General features: G+C 40.5%; 1 protein-coding gene across 2 annotated transcripts in view; it reads right to left on the bottom strand.

Moving 5' to 3' along the window:
* The window catches only part of Cntnap4 (contactin associated protein family member 4), a 287,727-nt gene that overhangs the window by 110,299 nt on the left and 160,332 nt on the right, over positions 1–17,096 (bottom strand). Inside the window, exons 5-8 of one of the 2 annotated variants that reach the window (NM_001107432.1) lie at positions 9,311–9,514; positions 8,607–8,791; positions 7,728–7,871; positions 4,254–4,515 (exon numbers count right to left, since the gene is read on the bottom strand). The exons of the other annotated variant lie outside the window; for it this stretch is intronic. Of the exons in view, the coding sequence (NP_001100902.1) occupies positions 4,254–4,515; positions 7,728–7,871; positions 8,607–8,791; positions 9,311–9,514 (795 nt within the window). The remainder of the gene's footprint in view (positions 1–4,253; positions 4,516–7,727; positions 7,872–8,606; positions 8,792–9,310; positions 9,515–17,096) is intronic. 2 annotated transcript variants of the gene reach the window in all.

The following is a 17,096-nucleotide window of genomic DNA, read 5'->3' as shown; positions in this document are numbered from 1 at the left end:
ACCAGATTAATGGGCAAACCACGGGAATACCAAACCTCTCCCTCCTCTGAGGAATGTGAATGGCTACTGTTGCTGTATGGCTGCTTAATGTCCCACTGCAGGTTCCTGGTCTGAAAGCTTGGTCTCCAGGTGATGCAACATTGAAGCTTTCAAGAGGTAGAGCCTAGCTAAAGAAAGTGGGTCACCAGGAGCGAGTTTTAAAGGCTACGGACCAGCCCCTAGTTCTGGACTTTCTGCTTCCTGACCAAATGTGATGGGAGCAGGCTCCTCTACCACACATTGCTATCATAATGAGGTAGACCAGTTCAACGCACATTTCCCAGCAAGATGGACTGGACCTCTCCAAAGCCATGAGCTAAAACACATCCTTCCCCGCTTAACATTGCTTCCACCAGGTAGGTCCTAGCAACGCACACTACGATGTCTACAGGAACGACTAATTTCCCTTTTGTCAATTCCTTTAGTTTTATTCCACCACACCCACCCCCATTCTCTAGATTAAGATTAGAAAAATATCAGAGTTACCCTTATTTCCTAAGACCATTTGATCATCAGTCAGCATTTGGTTTCTAGACATCTTCATACTTTTGCGTCAAGCTGCTCATGTGAGTCCCCAGGTATGTCCCTAGTCTTGCGACGAGCCACAGACTTGGTGTGCTCAACTTCCAAATGTTTGGGTGATTTAGGGAGGGGAAAACACTCTCAACTGCAGAAGCAAGAACTGAATAATAGACGGAGGTGTTTGCAATTGCAGATGACGGAGAGAACAGGACTGTTCTAGAACCTTCTCTTCCTCAACTAAACCCTTCAACCCCTGTCTTTGGCTCACACCACATCACCCCAGAAATTACAGCAGGAAGGAGTTTTTATCTGCTTTCTTCTGGGTGATCCCCAGGCCTATCGTAAATTGCTATAGAAACGGTCTGACAGCTTAGCTGCCCTTGGCCTCTGCTGAGACTGTAACAGGCATCTGGAAGAGAAGATGGATAAAGAAAAGAACTGAGCCTGTCACTTAGAGTAGATCCTTTGCAAAGGTGCAGAAGGCAATTACATGTATGCCATCAGTCAAGGAACCTCTGAAGAGTGGTCCCTACTCCCAAATACACCTCGGCGCTCTGAAATCGCCAGGAATCCTACACTTACCATTGTCAGTAGCCAGAATTAAGAACCCAGATTGTTAGATAGCTCCTGTCAGGGTGAAAATATGGGGGTCGTTGGTGACGATCACTTCAGTGAAGGGCAGAAGTTTAAAGGTGACAGGCTTAGAGTAGGAAGGGAGGAAGAGTTTAACAAGGAAAAGGGATGAAACAGAACTATAAAAATGCCTTTTTCTGGGCAAGACACCTGTACCATGGCCAGGAACACAAAGATTTCGGATGTCTATCAAAACAGCAGACGCACCTCAGATAACACAGGCAGGCTTACGACAGGCACATTCTGCTACAGGGCCAAAAAGCCTGCTCACAGGACTGGTTTTCCCCATTAGGCAAAACAGTAAAACCATTGTCGGAGCCTCCAACTTGACAACAAAGGGTTTCATGTTCAATAAGGAAATGTAACGTCTTTGTTTCATTAGTCCCTTGATGTCATCTGGATCAGCTTTGATTTGACGTCTCTAACAATGACAAGGGCTGAAAATATCTTGTGTCACGAGGGATTTCAAAGCACTGCTAAAACGCTTCACGATTTAGGCTAATATACTATCATTAATATTTCAAGGATGGCTTAGGTTCACATAATATTTTCAAATTCCAAATGACAATTTGTCAACGGCACATCCCATTACAAACTTAGCCTGATAATTCAAATATTTGCATAAGTCAGTCCTTTCTCCATATAATTTGGGTTTTTTAACTATAAAAGGTAAAAAAAAATATTTTGAAATTGTTAAACCCTTAAAGTTAGCATTTTCTATGGGTAATCACTATGAATATTTAAGATATCCTTAGATAATGAAGAGATTTATTATAATATAACACCCTAAGGTGCCCGAGTGGAAGATCATTTCCTGTGAGAAGAGAAACTGACCAGGCACTCAACTGCCATTTAAGTAATTTTAAATAAAAAAAATCGATTTGCTTTATTGAAGTTCACAAAAATTAATATATATAATAAACCCACTTGGGATTCACTTGATAATGTTTGACATCAAATCAATTGCTGAATTACACTGACTTTAAATAAAGCCATGTATGACTGTTGGATTGGCATTGTATGATATTCAATCTTTTCATTATAGAAGGATGGCTTAAACTTCCATAATTATGAAATATATAATTTTGAAAGAAACTGGGAAAAACGAGAGTGGAGAGAGTTACCAGGCCAGCATTTGCTATTTTCAGAGCAATATATTTTGCTACGCTGACACGCCTAGTCAGATTCTGTATTATAAGCTATGAAAATAATCATATAAAGTCACGTGATGACATAATGGATTATGCCGTGTCTGTACTCAAACACTCATTTAGAGATTTTTAAAATCACTCAGGGTATTCTTTACAGTGCTCTACCTAGTAATTTATTAACTATATATTCCTGTAAAGGCTGGGAGCGAGTTAGCTTCACGCAGCTCACTACAGTAACGCCATACTGAAGCACTTTCTTCAGGATGTTGAAAATTAGGCTACGGCCATAACCACTTCAGAGACGTCAAATTCATCACAATACGCCACACACTAATGACAAGCTTACATTTTTAGACTCTGGTTTTTGGGAGTCTCTTAATTATTCCCATGACAATGATTAATTTATGTCTTTTTTTGGGCAGACTGCAAACCCACCACACTGAACATTACATAGAAAGTCACAGCACAGTACCTCTAAAAAATTATAATTAATGCTGACTTTCTAGGACCCTGACTTAAACGTCAGTGATACAGGAACAAATGACAATAAAAACATACAAACGTTAGGTCCATGGGCTGGCTGGCTCACATCAACGTGACACAAGCCAGAGCTATTTTGGAAGAGGGAAACTCAATTGAAAACTGCCCTTACCAGATTGGCCTGTGGATGAGTCTATGGTACATTTTCTTGATTGATGATTGATGTGGGAAGGCCCGGCCCACTGTGGGCGGTGCCACCTCTTGGCTAGTGGCCCTGGGTGCTCACAGAAAGCAAACTGAGCAAGGCATGGAGAGAAAGCCACTAAGCAGCACTCCTCCTGCCTCCAAGTTCTGACCCTGAGTTCCTCTGGTGACAGAGTGTGACACTGTGAGTGAAGTAAACCTTTTCCACTCTTAATTCCCTATAGTCATGGTGCTTTATCACAGCAAGAGAAACCTCGCTAAGTAGCACAGTAGCACTGATTTGTATAGTTGTTCTTCCTATCAGCTTCAAGCTCGATTTTAACTTTTCTCATTTTTTTCCCTCCTCCAATCATATTCTATAAAAGTTGGTCATAGGTAATACAGAGGAGTAGCACAACAGCATCTATAAATTGTTGCTAAAGATCATTTATTAAATTAATGTAGCAATTTACCCCAATGTGACCTCTAGCTGCCAGGAGTGGATGCTGTTCTAGATATGAAAAAATATGATGGAGATTCCTTGTTGCAAGCTATATAATTTTAATGAAGAGACAAAAATATCCCTCACCCACAGCTGTGACCTAGATTGAACATTAATTTTCAAGACACATATAAAGTCACCTGACTTATATTACCTCTAATTGACAAACGGATACCATATTGTAAACAATAGAGGATCGTCAATGCCCAAAAAGCAACTTTCATACAAACTATTGCCTCTTTAAAAACATACCCAACCATTGCAAGATACATTTGCATATTAGTATAAAATGACATAGATAGATATAGGTGCCAGTGTGGCCTCTGTCGTGCTCCATACCAGGTCAGAAAATAGCTGTTTAGCAGTCTAATTTTTCACTGAAAGACATCCAGTTAACTTATTGGCCTGTTTTCGGGGCCATTCACTGCTTCCCCCAAAGCACATTTTCTCCTGCTAGGCTGATGAGTTGTCTGAGTTGGCAGAAGGGTCATGGATGGAAATTTCCACTCTCTTGTCATTATCAACTATGCTAATAAGAACTTTGAATACTGGAATCACATTTGGAAGAAAATTGGAATCAAGTTTCTCTAAGGAAAGGTACTGATAATCTTATTAACTCAAGTATCCATTTATTAAACAAATATTAATTTTTTTGCCTATGCATAAAATTTATGGAGAAGGGACGGAGAGATAATGAAATCTTTCAAATCCATATGCCTTGCCTACAGGAAGACATTTATTACCTGCTGTGATGTCACTGGGTGACTTCCCTGGCTGGTGGAGATTCAGTTTAAGTCTCCCATCGCTGAGCGAGAGGAGAAGACTGCCTGACATCAGCCAGAGTTCACTGAAGAGCAGAAGTCCTGCCTTATTCCAGGTTCGGAATTGAAAACTGACTGAGATGGCTTCCTCTTTGGAAGATGCTGGGAGGACCAAGTAACTCCTGGTGCTCAGAAAAGTCAGAGGCATAGACTGTGGTTGTGAACAAGAAAATGAGGTGTTTCCCTGAGGATAAAGGACAAGAAAAGGCACTCAGCTTGTTACCCCTCACACAGAATGGAGTGCAAATACTCATAAAGTCTAGTTAGCAATCTCATATCTTTCTAACCTGAAAACAATTGGCTGTTGCCAGGAAGGTCCTTGTAAACATTGGCTCTTACCATGAAGGCCCGAATTTTTACCATTTATCTTAAAAGGACTTGAAGCGTGTTCCCAGACCTTCTCACCGTTTTTCAACCTTAGTATGGACTTGCAAAGTCAATGAAATCAACTTTATTGAGAAGAATAAACATTGAACTTTCATCTTACCCAGCCATTACATTGTATGTGTGTGAACAGTTAAAAGCTTGAGAGCACAAATGCTAACTGCTGACATGTAAACTTATAGAGCAAAGGGGCTTTTAAGACTATTAAACCCTATGGAGATGGAACCTATTATCAGCTTCAGTTTGACCTACCCCCTCCTGCCTTACACACAGCACATCCTCTTGCCCAAGAGCAATTGGAAGGGGGGGCAGTCTTGGCACAAGTGCTGTGGACAAACATTATTTAGGACAAACTACACATACCTGTCTAAATTTCCATTAAGAAAAGCAATAAAATTAAAATCTTACTCTGTGTTAGAAACACACAAGGCACATGAATTCACAGAGAATTTGGAATGAAACCTCTTCTATAATAAATATTCTTGTGATGCCTTTGGGATTTTCTGCACAACATGAGATTCAATTTGCATATTTTGAATTTTAAGCAATGAAAGAAATTAATGAAAATCTATTTAAATCTGCATTTTTTTATCAAAATAGTGAAGTTGGAAACCGTGTTTCCCAGAATTTCAATCTTTGCTTCTAGCTAAAAGTTCCTTCAAAAACTTGAATGATATTTGACAATAGAACACCAGACATTTTGCCCCAGAGGTGTTGGGAATCATATATAATAGAGGATGGCCCAAGCCTGCAATGACACGTACTGCCTGTGTGCCAGCAGAAGGACCAAAATGCCATTTTCCAGGACCCATGCCAAAAAGCAGGCCTGGGACTTGGTAGATGTCCACTGGTCAAAAGACTTGCTGTACAAACTTGAGGGATGCATTTTGAATCTCAGAATCCCACATAAACGCTAGATGGGTAAGGGGGCCACCAGTAATTCCCACCTCAGAAGGCTCAGAGACAGGGAGATCCCCAGAGCACGCTGGCTAGCAGCACACAGCCAAGCTCTGAGTTTGATCAGCAGATACAGTCTCAATGAATAAGGTGGAAATGTGACTGGGGATGATTTCCAATAGCAGCCTCCAGCCTCCACTTGCGTACATCCACACGTACGCAGAACAAATAAACCACAAACCATGCATGCGCACACACCCCCAAACACACACATATGGTTTGTCCCGCTTCCTGTCCTCTCCCACTCCGTACCACCCAGTTTTCATGACAGCTGAGCAGCAACAAGCCAAGCTTGTCGTCCATCCCAGATGTGTCTCATGGATTTATTAGGGACAGAAGGTACCCAGGGGCAACGGCTCCTATAGAACCCTCAGAAAGCTGACTACGTGAGCCACCGACACTCTGACAAATCTACTTGGTGCATTCACGCTGCAGTTTCAGTGACTGACCTTCTCCTGCCAAATCTTCACTTCCTGGTTCCTCTGCTACGTCCTAATTGTAATACACTCTGCTATTGCTTCCCTGACTGAGCCATGACCAGCAGAACTAAGTGCTGCCATATTTCCAGAGACTTGAGGTATAATGCAGCCCAGGCTACACTGCTAATTAGACAGCTTGGCAGCTCCAGTGTTGTACCAGCCTGTAAGTCCTTTATTTGTGATGAATGGCCATGATAAATGCAAGTGTTTCTTGTGTCTTGTTAATACACCAGGAAGCTACCTAATTCTCGAGGCTCTGTGCTCGTCCAAGGAGCCAGTCGGGCAATAACTTCTTAAAGAAACAATAAATAAATAAATAAATAAATAAATAAATAAATAAATAAAATAACAATCTAGTGAGAGTAATAATATCTCCACAAAACTGAAACAGCCATAATAAAATTAAAATCACATCACAATGAAATTTTAAAATATTTCTCATACTATTTTTTTTTAATTTGTGTAGGGCAGTTTTCTCCAAATTAAAACATTCCTTCTAGGAGAGAGGGGCTGGCTCACGAGATTCAAGAAGTAAATGAAACACCACATGCCTTGGTAAGCAGATGCTTAGAAACTTCTGGCAGGCTCCTCCCTGGCATTATAGATGTCATGAACAACTGCCAGGGAGGAGTCTGATCATTCAACCTGAGGAGAGAGCCCTAGAGTTACAGCCTTGTGAGTCATCGCCTGTGTTGAGGTGGCCTTTACTGTGATGCAGCTGCTTTTGGGTCACCCTCACTTGTGTGGGTGACCTGGTACTACCCATACCCTGTTCATGACCCCATTAGAAACTCATTGGTTAACCAAGTTAAACTTTGGTGCAAAAATTACTTTGGTCTGTCACTGAGTTCCCTTTCTTCTGGGGTGAAGAGGTAGGGGAGCATGTGTGTGTGTGTGTGTGTGTGTGTGTGTGTGTGTGTGTGTGTGTGTGTGAAGGAAAGAATGCATGGAAAACAGATTGAGATATCCTGTAGGGTGTGTGTGTGTGTGTGTGTGTGTGTGTGTGTGTGTGTGTGTGTGTGTGTGAAGGAAAGAATGCATGGAAAACAGATTGAGATATCCTGTAGGGTGTGTGTGTGTGTGTGTGTGTGTGTGTGTGTGTGTGTGTGTGTGTGAAGGAAAGAATGCATGGAAAACAGATTGAGATATCCTGTAGGGTGTGTGTGTGTGTGTGTGTGTGTGTGTGTGTGTGTGTGTGTGTGTGTGTTTTGTTTCTCCCCAGGAAAACATTTACTTCATATAAATAAGTGGTCAGGTGGTGGTGGTACACAGCTTTAATGCCAGCACTTGGGAGGCAGAGGCAGGTGGATCTCTGTGATTTTGAGGACAGCCTGTTCTACAGAGTGAGTTCCAGGAGAGCCAGGGCTACACAGAGAAACCCTGTCTCGAAGCACAATAATTAATAGAAGTAAGTATATGAAAAATACTTGTCCTTTGTGGATTGTATGCTTACTGCTAGCCAAAGAGAAGTTTTAAATAAGAACCAAGTATAAAACACATTAAGTGAGACTCTTGAGGGAGCAGTTTTATTTGGCAGAGACACATCTCACTCATTGCTTCACTTGGAGGTTCTTACCATGGTGATGATCTGAGGGCTGTGTTGCTTGGCCAACCCAATGACATCTACCCCATTATAGAAGAGGTTCTCTAAACATCCACGAAAATATTTGTACGGCAAGGACACTGATTTTGCAGGTGCTGAGATCCCTCCAAAGCTGATCTTAGAAAGAAAAATGGCATCAATAATATTGTTTAGTGACTTTATGATAACCTGTTTAAATAATTATGATTAGCAATTATAGCAATAATCACCATGTAGGTAACTTTGCAACACCACACATAGAAAAAAATTAAGATACTGACTTTTAAAAATAAATTTATGTGCATTCAGTCTTCATTTGTGTGACAGTTTAATTATTCTTCCAAGTCGCTAATCACACCTGGTTTTGATATTTATTGCTTAATGAAGAAAAATGCACTTCTCTATTCACACTAGAACTTGGACTATTTAATAATGTAGCTAATTATGATACTTTATTTTGTATATGTTCCTAGCACACATTGCTATTTGCATATTTAGATCGGATGTTAACAAATTAATCTGTTTTCTATTATATTCTGCCATGCATCTGCATTTCTCAGGGGTAGAACATGCATTCTACATTTGCATGGGGCAATGAGCACTCATCATTGAAAACATGATCTACGCATGAGGTACTGTGACCGTACATGTCAGGTGAGCAGATGGTCATGTGCTACAATGACACAAATACATATATAATAAACGAAAAGCCTCAAGTTCAGTGTGAAAGTGAGTTTGGCCTCCATGGGAATGCCTCATCAGCCTGGGGATTTATTCCAAAGGTATGTTTTTATAGCATATTGTTTTTTGGCTAGGAAATTAAACCACACATACATCATCAAATCTGTATTAATTGAAATGTAACCACCACACCTCATAATCAAGATCCAGGTAATTGAATTCTCCTTGGGCATGGAAGTGACGCCTGTGCTCATCCACTGTAAAGTTGACCTGTTTCCCCAGTCTCTGGATGAGCACAGAATGCCAATGCTGATCGTCGAGCAGGCTGCCCAGGGTGAGGTTGATCGGCCTGGAACTAGAGGTCAGTCTAGCTTCACCTAGAAAGAATAAATAAATAACAGCCCCATGATCCAGTTAGGAGATCAGTATCACTGACAGGAATTTGCAACCTTCTCCTGTGTGCACCATCCTGAACACAAGTGTGGATTTACCTGCAACTTGGTTATAATGATCTCTCAACCTTGCTGTAATTTCCTCCGCTGTTAATTCTTCCTATTATTATTGCCCACTGCAAGCTCATTTTCTATGTAAATTTTATCTTTGCTACAAGCTCATTATTTTTACTGCTGTAATATTTTTCAATGACCCATCCCATTCTTTATGATGCTAGGAAATAACGGTGGAGCTCCATCAGAGTTATGGGGAAAGCCGTCAAAGTGGGGTTTGTGCACGCAGTGTGCAAATATCAACCCTATGAGCACTGGGCGTACAGGCAAGTCCTTCAATGGGAGAATAAGGTACTTTAAATATTAGAAGAAGTGAGCTGTGAAAAAGTCACATTACGGAAGTGAAGAGCAATGATTAGACCTTCCAAGAGCCTCACCAAGTGGTTTTACCTGAATGGATAAGCAAGAAGAGCTTCCCTCTTCTTAACTCCAATGTGATGTGATCTCCACCAGGCCCTGCCCTGTGCAGTAGGATCCCATCACTCTCCATGGTTTTAAATTTCAAAGATATGATATCTCTTATTGGACTCAAGGAGTTTTGATCAAATCTGTAGAGGAGGGAACTTTTTCCGTCAAGATCAATCACGACCGACCCTAGGGACAAAGAAAGTGAAGGTCATCATGGTACAGATAAATACGGTTTACACTGAAAACATGGCGACTATTGTAGTGTGTGTGTGTGTGTGTGTGTGTGTGTGTGTGTGTGTGTGCGTGTGTGTGATATCAGATCAACAAATATAACATCAAAACCCTAAACTGATTCAATTGAGTCTTTTTAACTATACATGAAATTCATGATTTAGAAATACTCTTTACATGCATGCCTCAAATTTGCTTATGTTACTAAAGGCGAGTGTTACTCTACAAAAGAAAAAAATCAGAAAATGATTACAATGAATATATTTATAATACATATTTTAAAAATCATCAATAGTTTAATAATGGTCTTGGACTGTTGAGATTAATTTTGGAGGCAGAGGAAGCTCCAAAAAATAATTGGTTTGAATATCTCAAAATTCTTCCAGACATGTGCTGTATCTATCAAAGCCAGCATCCATACATGCATATATGAATTTATATATAATACCATGTCAAGCACATATTAAATTGTCTTAATATATTCTTTCCATGACCAAATGACAGTATTTAAGGACAGGGCTATTTTCTGACTTCTTAAAGGCATCGTTAGAAAGAGAGTAGCCTAACAGTATTGTAAGGTTTAGTCTACTGCATTTATGTCATACTTTGACATCAACCTGTTTTTTTCAGCTTTCTGACAGTGTCTTACCTACTCATCGTCAAGTTCCCTTGTGTTCAGTTCATCTCTTAAAAGATGTCATGTTATACCGGTAACATAATAGTACATCTGTCAAAATCAGTTGCACCCCAAAAAGACACAAATGAAGCCTATAATGTTCAGGAATCCTTGCTATATTTTCTGTTTCACCTGTCAAAGGTATTTTAAGACAATTACCCTTGAGAGTACATTTATATAATAAAGGAAGAAAAAGCCAATCAAATAAGGCTCATATTTTTTCCAATGTGCCAGCTGACTTCTATCTGTTGACAACATGATATAACTTATTCACCATATTTCATTGATGAAATTATTATAGTTTCTTCTATGCCCAAATATGGATTTGATTCAGACTAACCACTGTACCCTAGAAACTGTTAATCACCCCCCAACAACCCCCTATAATTTTAGCACTACTCTGTGAAGCTAAAGACTCAGGGGTCTGATTGTTTTCTTACGTCTTGTTAATATGCTTATAAGGAATTCATTCACCAAGCACACATGAATAAACATCACATTCCTTAGCAAGAATAATGTGAGCCGAACAATCATTCCTTGTTATATAGTTGAATGAATGTGCGTGGCTAAAACGTAACTCTTTGTCAAGCAGAAATGATGTTTTCCACCATTACTAGATGGCAATAAATTAAGAAAAATTTCAGCCAGATAGACTTTAAATGTTGACACATTTGGAGAAATGCGGTTATCTCTGACTTAATGTATTGCTTAGAGGCAACTAAGAGAGCAATGATTTTCTTTTAGATAAAGACTATTTTTGGAATTAGCTAGCAAGAGATTCCCCCCCCCCATAAAAACCATCCATGTTACTCTACACTACTATTTCTTTTCTCTCTCTCTCTTTCACCATTGTTATTATTACATTATAATGGTTGTATCCATCTTCCATGGCACCTCAAGCTTTGGGGCCTGGAATACTTCCATCAGCAAAATAAGGAATTAAAAAAATAATGAAATCTTGGACAACTGGTGCCTAAAGCAACAGGGCAATGTTTTATCCCTCAACTGAAACCACTTGCCATTCTCTCTGACCTTTACCTACTCTCGACCTAACAAGTGTATGGCTATGCACATCAATGAAGTCACGTACTATAAACATACTCAGTCTACTGTATCTGAGGTACTGCATGCTATAGGATGGGTAGAAAGTGTTGAAGGTCAGTTTGTCAGTATTTGGAGCTTAGACCCAGAGAAGATCAAACCATTACAGAATGTAACTGGTGGAGAAGAAAGGGTCAACTGGCTACGGTGCTGAGAAAGAGTTCGCTCAGGTGTCAGACCTATAAATTCGAGTCTCATAAGTAAACTGACCTCTCTCTAAAGTTTCAAACTGCTTATCTTCTTCTCCTCATGCTCTAGATTAATCCTGTGGCATTTAATTTCAAAAAGACTGGATATTCTCCCAAATACATTTACATTTACTGTCACAAAATCAAAATCAAAGATTGTTGAGACGCTGTTATGACAAGAAATAATTTAATGCTCTGTAGGAGAAGGTGGAGTCCCTTCAACCAAAGCGCCTCCGAGGGGAAAAGAGTGTAGAAATAGGGAAATGATCATCTTGGTGACAATCCCCTCACACATTTCACATGCATATAAGCAATGCTTTTCAGAAGGATAAGAAGGGTAGAAGGCAATCAAATAGCACATATGTAATATAAAGATGAAATTCAGTATGATCCCTGACATTTTCATATTAATGAAATATTACACTCATTGGCAACCATTCACCTTTTTATTATTACATTTACAAAGTTATTTATGGAAACATCTGACAGTGAATTATAGTTTTGAACTATCAACATAAAGCGCTTATAATGATAAATAAAGCATCCTGGTTAGGTTTTCAGGGTTTCTTTGCTTCTTTGTTTTTTTTTTCTGTTTGTTTTTGTCAACTTGATACAGGTTAGACTCTTTTGGGCAGAGAAAACTACAGGTACAAAAATTCCTCCGTCTGACTGACTGTAGGTCACCCTATGGGGTATTTTCTTAATTGGTGATTGATGTGGGAAGGGCCCAGCACACTGAGTCTTACTTAGTCTGTGTTCCTATATACCCCACAGCAGGTGGTCCTGAGGCACATAAGCAAACAGCCATAGCAAGCCACAGAGAACAAGCCAGAAGCAAGGCTCCTTGACGGTCGTGCTTCGAGTTCCGTCTCCAGTTCGTGCTTAGGTTCCTGCCCTCACTCCTTACTGAGGATGGCAATGTGGAAGTATATATGGAGTCAACCCAGTCCTCTTGAAGTTGCTTTTAGTCACTGCTTTATTGCAACAGAAAGCCTAATGAAGACATACAAAGGATAGGAACATCTGGAACCTTCTTCTCTAATGTATCTGCTCCCTCTCATAAAAGAACCTTCTGTGATTTCATAGGGTATCCTGAAAAAAACCCAGGTAGTACCCAGGAATTCTATGTTCAAAGCGTCTTTGCTGGGCAAGGTACCACAATGTCTTTACATTCAGGTTTTAGAGACTAAGATTCGTGTTCCTGTGATAAAAATGCATATATAAAATATGAGGGGAGAGATTTATTTTGGCTCTTGGTTTCTGAGGTCTGTAGCATGGCAGGGAGGGTGGTATCTGTAACACTGAAGCTAGAAACAGAACTCCTCACACTGTAGGAGGTCAGGAAGCAGACAGAGCAGGCGAAACAGGGCCCCATATAGAACCTTCAGAGGCCTTGACTTTGTAGCAGACTTTGGCCAGCCAGGCCACACCCCCTGAAATTGCCAAGCACTGCATAGCTACTGCCAGCAGCACTGGGACATGTGCTTGGTGGGGCACATCTCACATTCACACAATAATAGTGGGGGTGGCTGTTTTCTGTCTCATGGCAAATTACTTAACCTCTTCGTCTTGCTTCTTCATGCATGAAATGAGAGTTAATAGCATATTCTCCACAGGTTTGTTGTATGAGTGTTTACCCACATAGTAACAAGTAATCAATGAGCACTCATGGCTGCTAACGCTAACCTATTATTTATTATTAGGATATTGAGCAGGAAAAGAGCTGCTCAAAATAATTAAATACCTGGGTGGATTTCTGATTCTTTAAAACATAATGAATTTCTGAAGAGCACATACACTCACATATTCACACATATACACTCACATATGCATATACACATACATACACAGGCACATATACATGTGCATACATGCACATACACACAGACCACATGCACATAGACACATGCATATGCACACGGACAGATATGCACATGTACACACAGGCATACACACACATATACATGTAAGACACACACCCGCACAAGCACACACACACACACACACACACACACACACACACGCAAGGCACGCATACACACACACAGGGATGCTCTTCAGCTATCAGTATCATTGCCAGGTTATGCAGAGAGAGTGATTTGAGCCTGCTGTGGGTTCTGTGTCTCTTTCCCTGTCAGCTCCTGCTCAAGCTGACTCGCCCCAGCAGTTGTTGGTGACCTGAATCCTCCTCGGTGAATACTGCCATCTCAAATCTGCTTAATTTAAAGCAAGAATTGAGGAAAGAGGAGACTCAGAAGGACTGTAGGCCCAGACCAGTTCTCCTTGTGACTCCATATATGGTCCGCTGCATTTATATGATGCACAAGTGTAATCTTCCATGGACTGGAAAGCTCTCCAATAGAAAAATACACAAACGTCTTTCAGAGGGGCTGTGTGGGCACTCAACCTGCCTTCCCTCAGCACATATTTATGGAGAGCTCTCTGCAAGCACAGAGGCAGATGAAGCATCGCGTGAAAACAGTGCACACTTCTTTATATGTTTCAAAAAAAAAAAAAACCTCACCATCTGTGAGAAGACACACATGCCTGAGAGGCAATTACGCATGCTTTTGTTCAGAGCTTTGCTTCTGCATCAGGGCGACGTCCCCAGCGCTAAGATGCGCGAGACAGCCGACCTACAATATCCTCTGCGAAGGGTGTCAGCTGAGCTGCAGAGACGCCTCACCTGCTTGCACAGCAGACACTCTCTCTGCCTGCCCACACTTTCCCGTGCAAAGACTCTTACCATTCTGAGCTACTCTCCTAGGGCTGACTCTCCCTGCCTAACCCCTACATCCAGTCCGGCTGCGAAAGTGTGAGCATTCTAATCTTAAAGGACTGTCACTTTTGAAAGCAATTTTCCCCCCGACCCCAGCTGGATTACTCACAACAGGAACAGCCACAGAAACCTAAGAGGGTGACTTTAAATGGAGCTCTTTGGCCCGGTCATAATAAAACAAACTGGACCAACAAGATGGCTCAGTAGATGAAGATTCTGCAAATTCCAATGACCCACATTTAATCTCCAGAACTGACTTGGAAAGAACTGACGCCTGCCCAATTGACCTTTGTCCGTGAGCGTGCCACAGTACACACACAGAGAAACACACTAAGTAGTTTTTAATTATTTTTTAAATAAGCAAACTGGATAATTTCTTTCTTGAGTACTCCATAAACCTTGAGCTCTTCCAGGTTGCCACTGAATCAGAAGCTGTGGACTCCTAACTTGAGACCCAAGAACCCAGGTTCCCCTCATGAGGCTGACGTGGGTGATGGCATCAAGAAGATCTGACCAGAAGAACAGGTAGGATACAGAGGCCTATTTTCTGAAATCAAATAACCTCATGGCCTACTGAATCGTACTGGGGAAAATGAACACATTTTATTTATTTATACTACGATTGGTTCTTGAAGAAAGCTGCAGAGGTAGGAAAGATTTTTTTCCCTGAAAGATACTTCAGGATAAATTGATTCTGCGAGTTACGCTATGAATCATAGCATTATTGATGAGGACAGATGACTAAAAACTTAAAAGAGAAAGATTGGAATAGAAAATGCATGAACTGGAAAATCATTCCTTCAATAAGAGAAAATTAATTTTATTTAAAGGTCAAGAAAGGATTCTTCTTGAAAAAGATAATTAAGTCTTCTGTTCATTTAGGGTAGAATTGCCCTCCAAAATATAAATCAAATAAGAATTTTATCTTTAGGGGATGGAAAGATGTCTCAGCATTTAAAACTTGTTGCAGAAGACCCTGTTTTGAATCACTGACACCATATCAGGCTTCTCATGACTAACTACAAATCCAGGAGTATCTGACACCCACCTTTGGCCTCCAAGGGCATCAGTAACCAGTTGTGAATATATTCAGACACACACACACACACACACACACACACACACACAGAGAGAGAGAGAGAGAGAGAGAGAGAGATGCACACACACACCCACCACTAAAAGAGTTTTATCTTTAAAGATCAAAGAATAAAATTAATACAGACCTTCTATGAGCTAGATTAAGGGGCTAGAGGCCAAGTGCTTTTTGGTTAAAAGTGAAGTCAGCTTTTAACAGCAATCATACTGTTTCTTTATGTGAGAATTATTACCCATGAATTACTAAACTAAGGAGTATAAATCAAATGGAGTCACCATTCAACTATTACATAGTGAGATATTCAAGCAGCAGGGTGATGGATAGGCACTTGAGACCCGCATTACTGAATCAGGTTGGAGACCAAGCACTCAAGAAATCAACAGGAAATGGGTTATACTATTTTTGCATAGAAGCACAAAGGAGCCAAGGATGATTTAAGGGACTCCTACTTCTAAAACAACTCAAATGAATATCATAAAACGGAAGGAGGGATGGCAGCAAGCTCTACACAGAACCACAAAACACGATGACTCCTCTGCCATGGCTTTAAATAAATGGAGGTAAAGTCAGTGAGAGGTTGAGGTGCTGAGCATGATGTCCGTGCTTAAATATCCAATGACACTGACTTTCTGGGTGGATGAAACTGGGAGCATTTGCTCTGGCGAGGCCATTTTCGTGGCTTGTGGGAAGATCCAAGTTGTGTTTCAGTCTCTGGTTTTATTGGTAACTTCTAGTAAGTTGCCTAAGTCACCTAAATACTTTTGTCCTTAACATGAAAGGTGAAGAGATCAAATGTCATGCTTCATATTACCAAGTTCTCTGGAGATCAAACAGAAGTACCACAGCGTCCCAACCTGGATGGCAGTCATACCATTTTGATAAGAACAGCTACAATCATTCATTCATCTCGGTGGTGTCTCTATTACGTTCTGCATATAACGGATTTGCTTTCATGAACGATCTCATTATTTCCTTTACATGAAAATATCTTTAAAGATTCATTTTTAAATATGTGTATATGTCTGTGTTAGGTTTATGCACGTATGCAGTGTCCTCTATGGCGAGAGAGGATACCAGATGCCTGGAAGTGGAATTACAGGTGACTATGTGTCTCCTGATTATGGATGCAGGAAAGGGAAGTTGGACCTTCTGAAGGAGCTGGACATGTTCTTAACTACAGAGCCATCTCTCTAGAAACTATATAAAAATACTTTTCATCCATCTATTTGTCAATTGTTATTATTGCACATAGATTATGCCACGTGTCACCATGGAAGCCACCATATGAACAGTGATCACATCCTGTCCTCATCAGTCCCCCAATCTAAAGGGAAGGACACTAATCTACTTACCAAGTGTAGAAGTACTTTCAAAATTATTAATATGTGAAAGCGGAGTTACAGAAAGGATTGGAGTAGATACATTTAAATTACATTGGCAGCGAGGTACATCTCTGCTGATAAGATATCTAAGCTAAACACATATGTGAATGGAGGTCAGGCAAGGAAATGAAAGATAGTGAATGAGTCCCCTTGGAAGGCAGAGAAGACTGCAGGGTTGACATAGAGGAAGGAAATTAAAATAGCCAACAGGAAGTACTGTTCTAAGAAGGTCACCCTGACCATAGGATGACCTGCCTGTGAGTTTCTGTATTTGGGGCTTTTTTTTTCTTCCTCTTAGGAGTTAACCATTGATCC

The sequence above is a fragment of the Rattus norvegicus genome, chromosome 19 (assembly GCF_036323735.1).
Source record: "Rattus norvegicus strain BN/NHsdMcwi chromosome 19, GRCr8, whole genome shotgun sequence".
Classification (NCBI taxonomy): Eukaryota; Metazoa; Chordata; class Mammalia; order Rodentia; family Muridae; genus Rattus; species Rattus norvegicus.
This window is presented reverse-complemented; position numbering and strand designations above follow the sequence as displayed.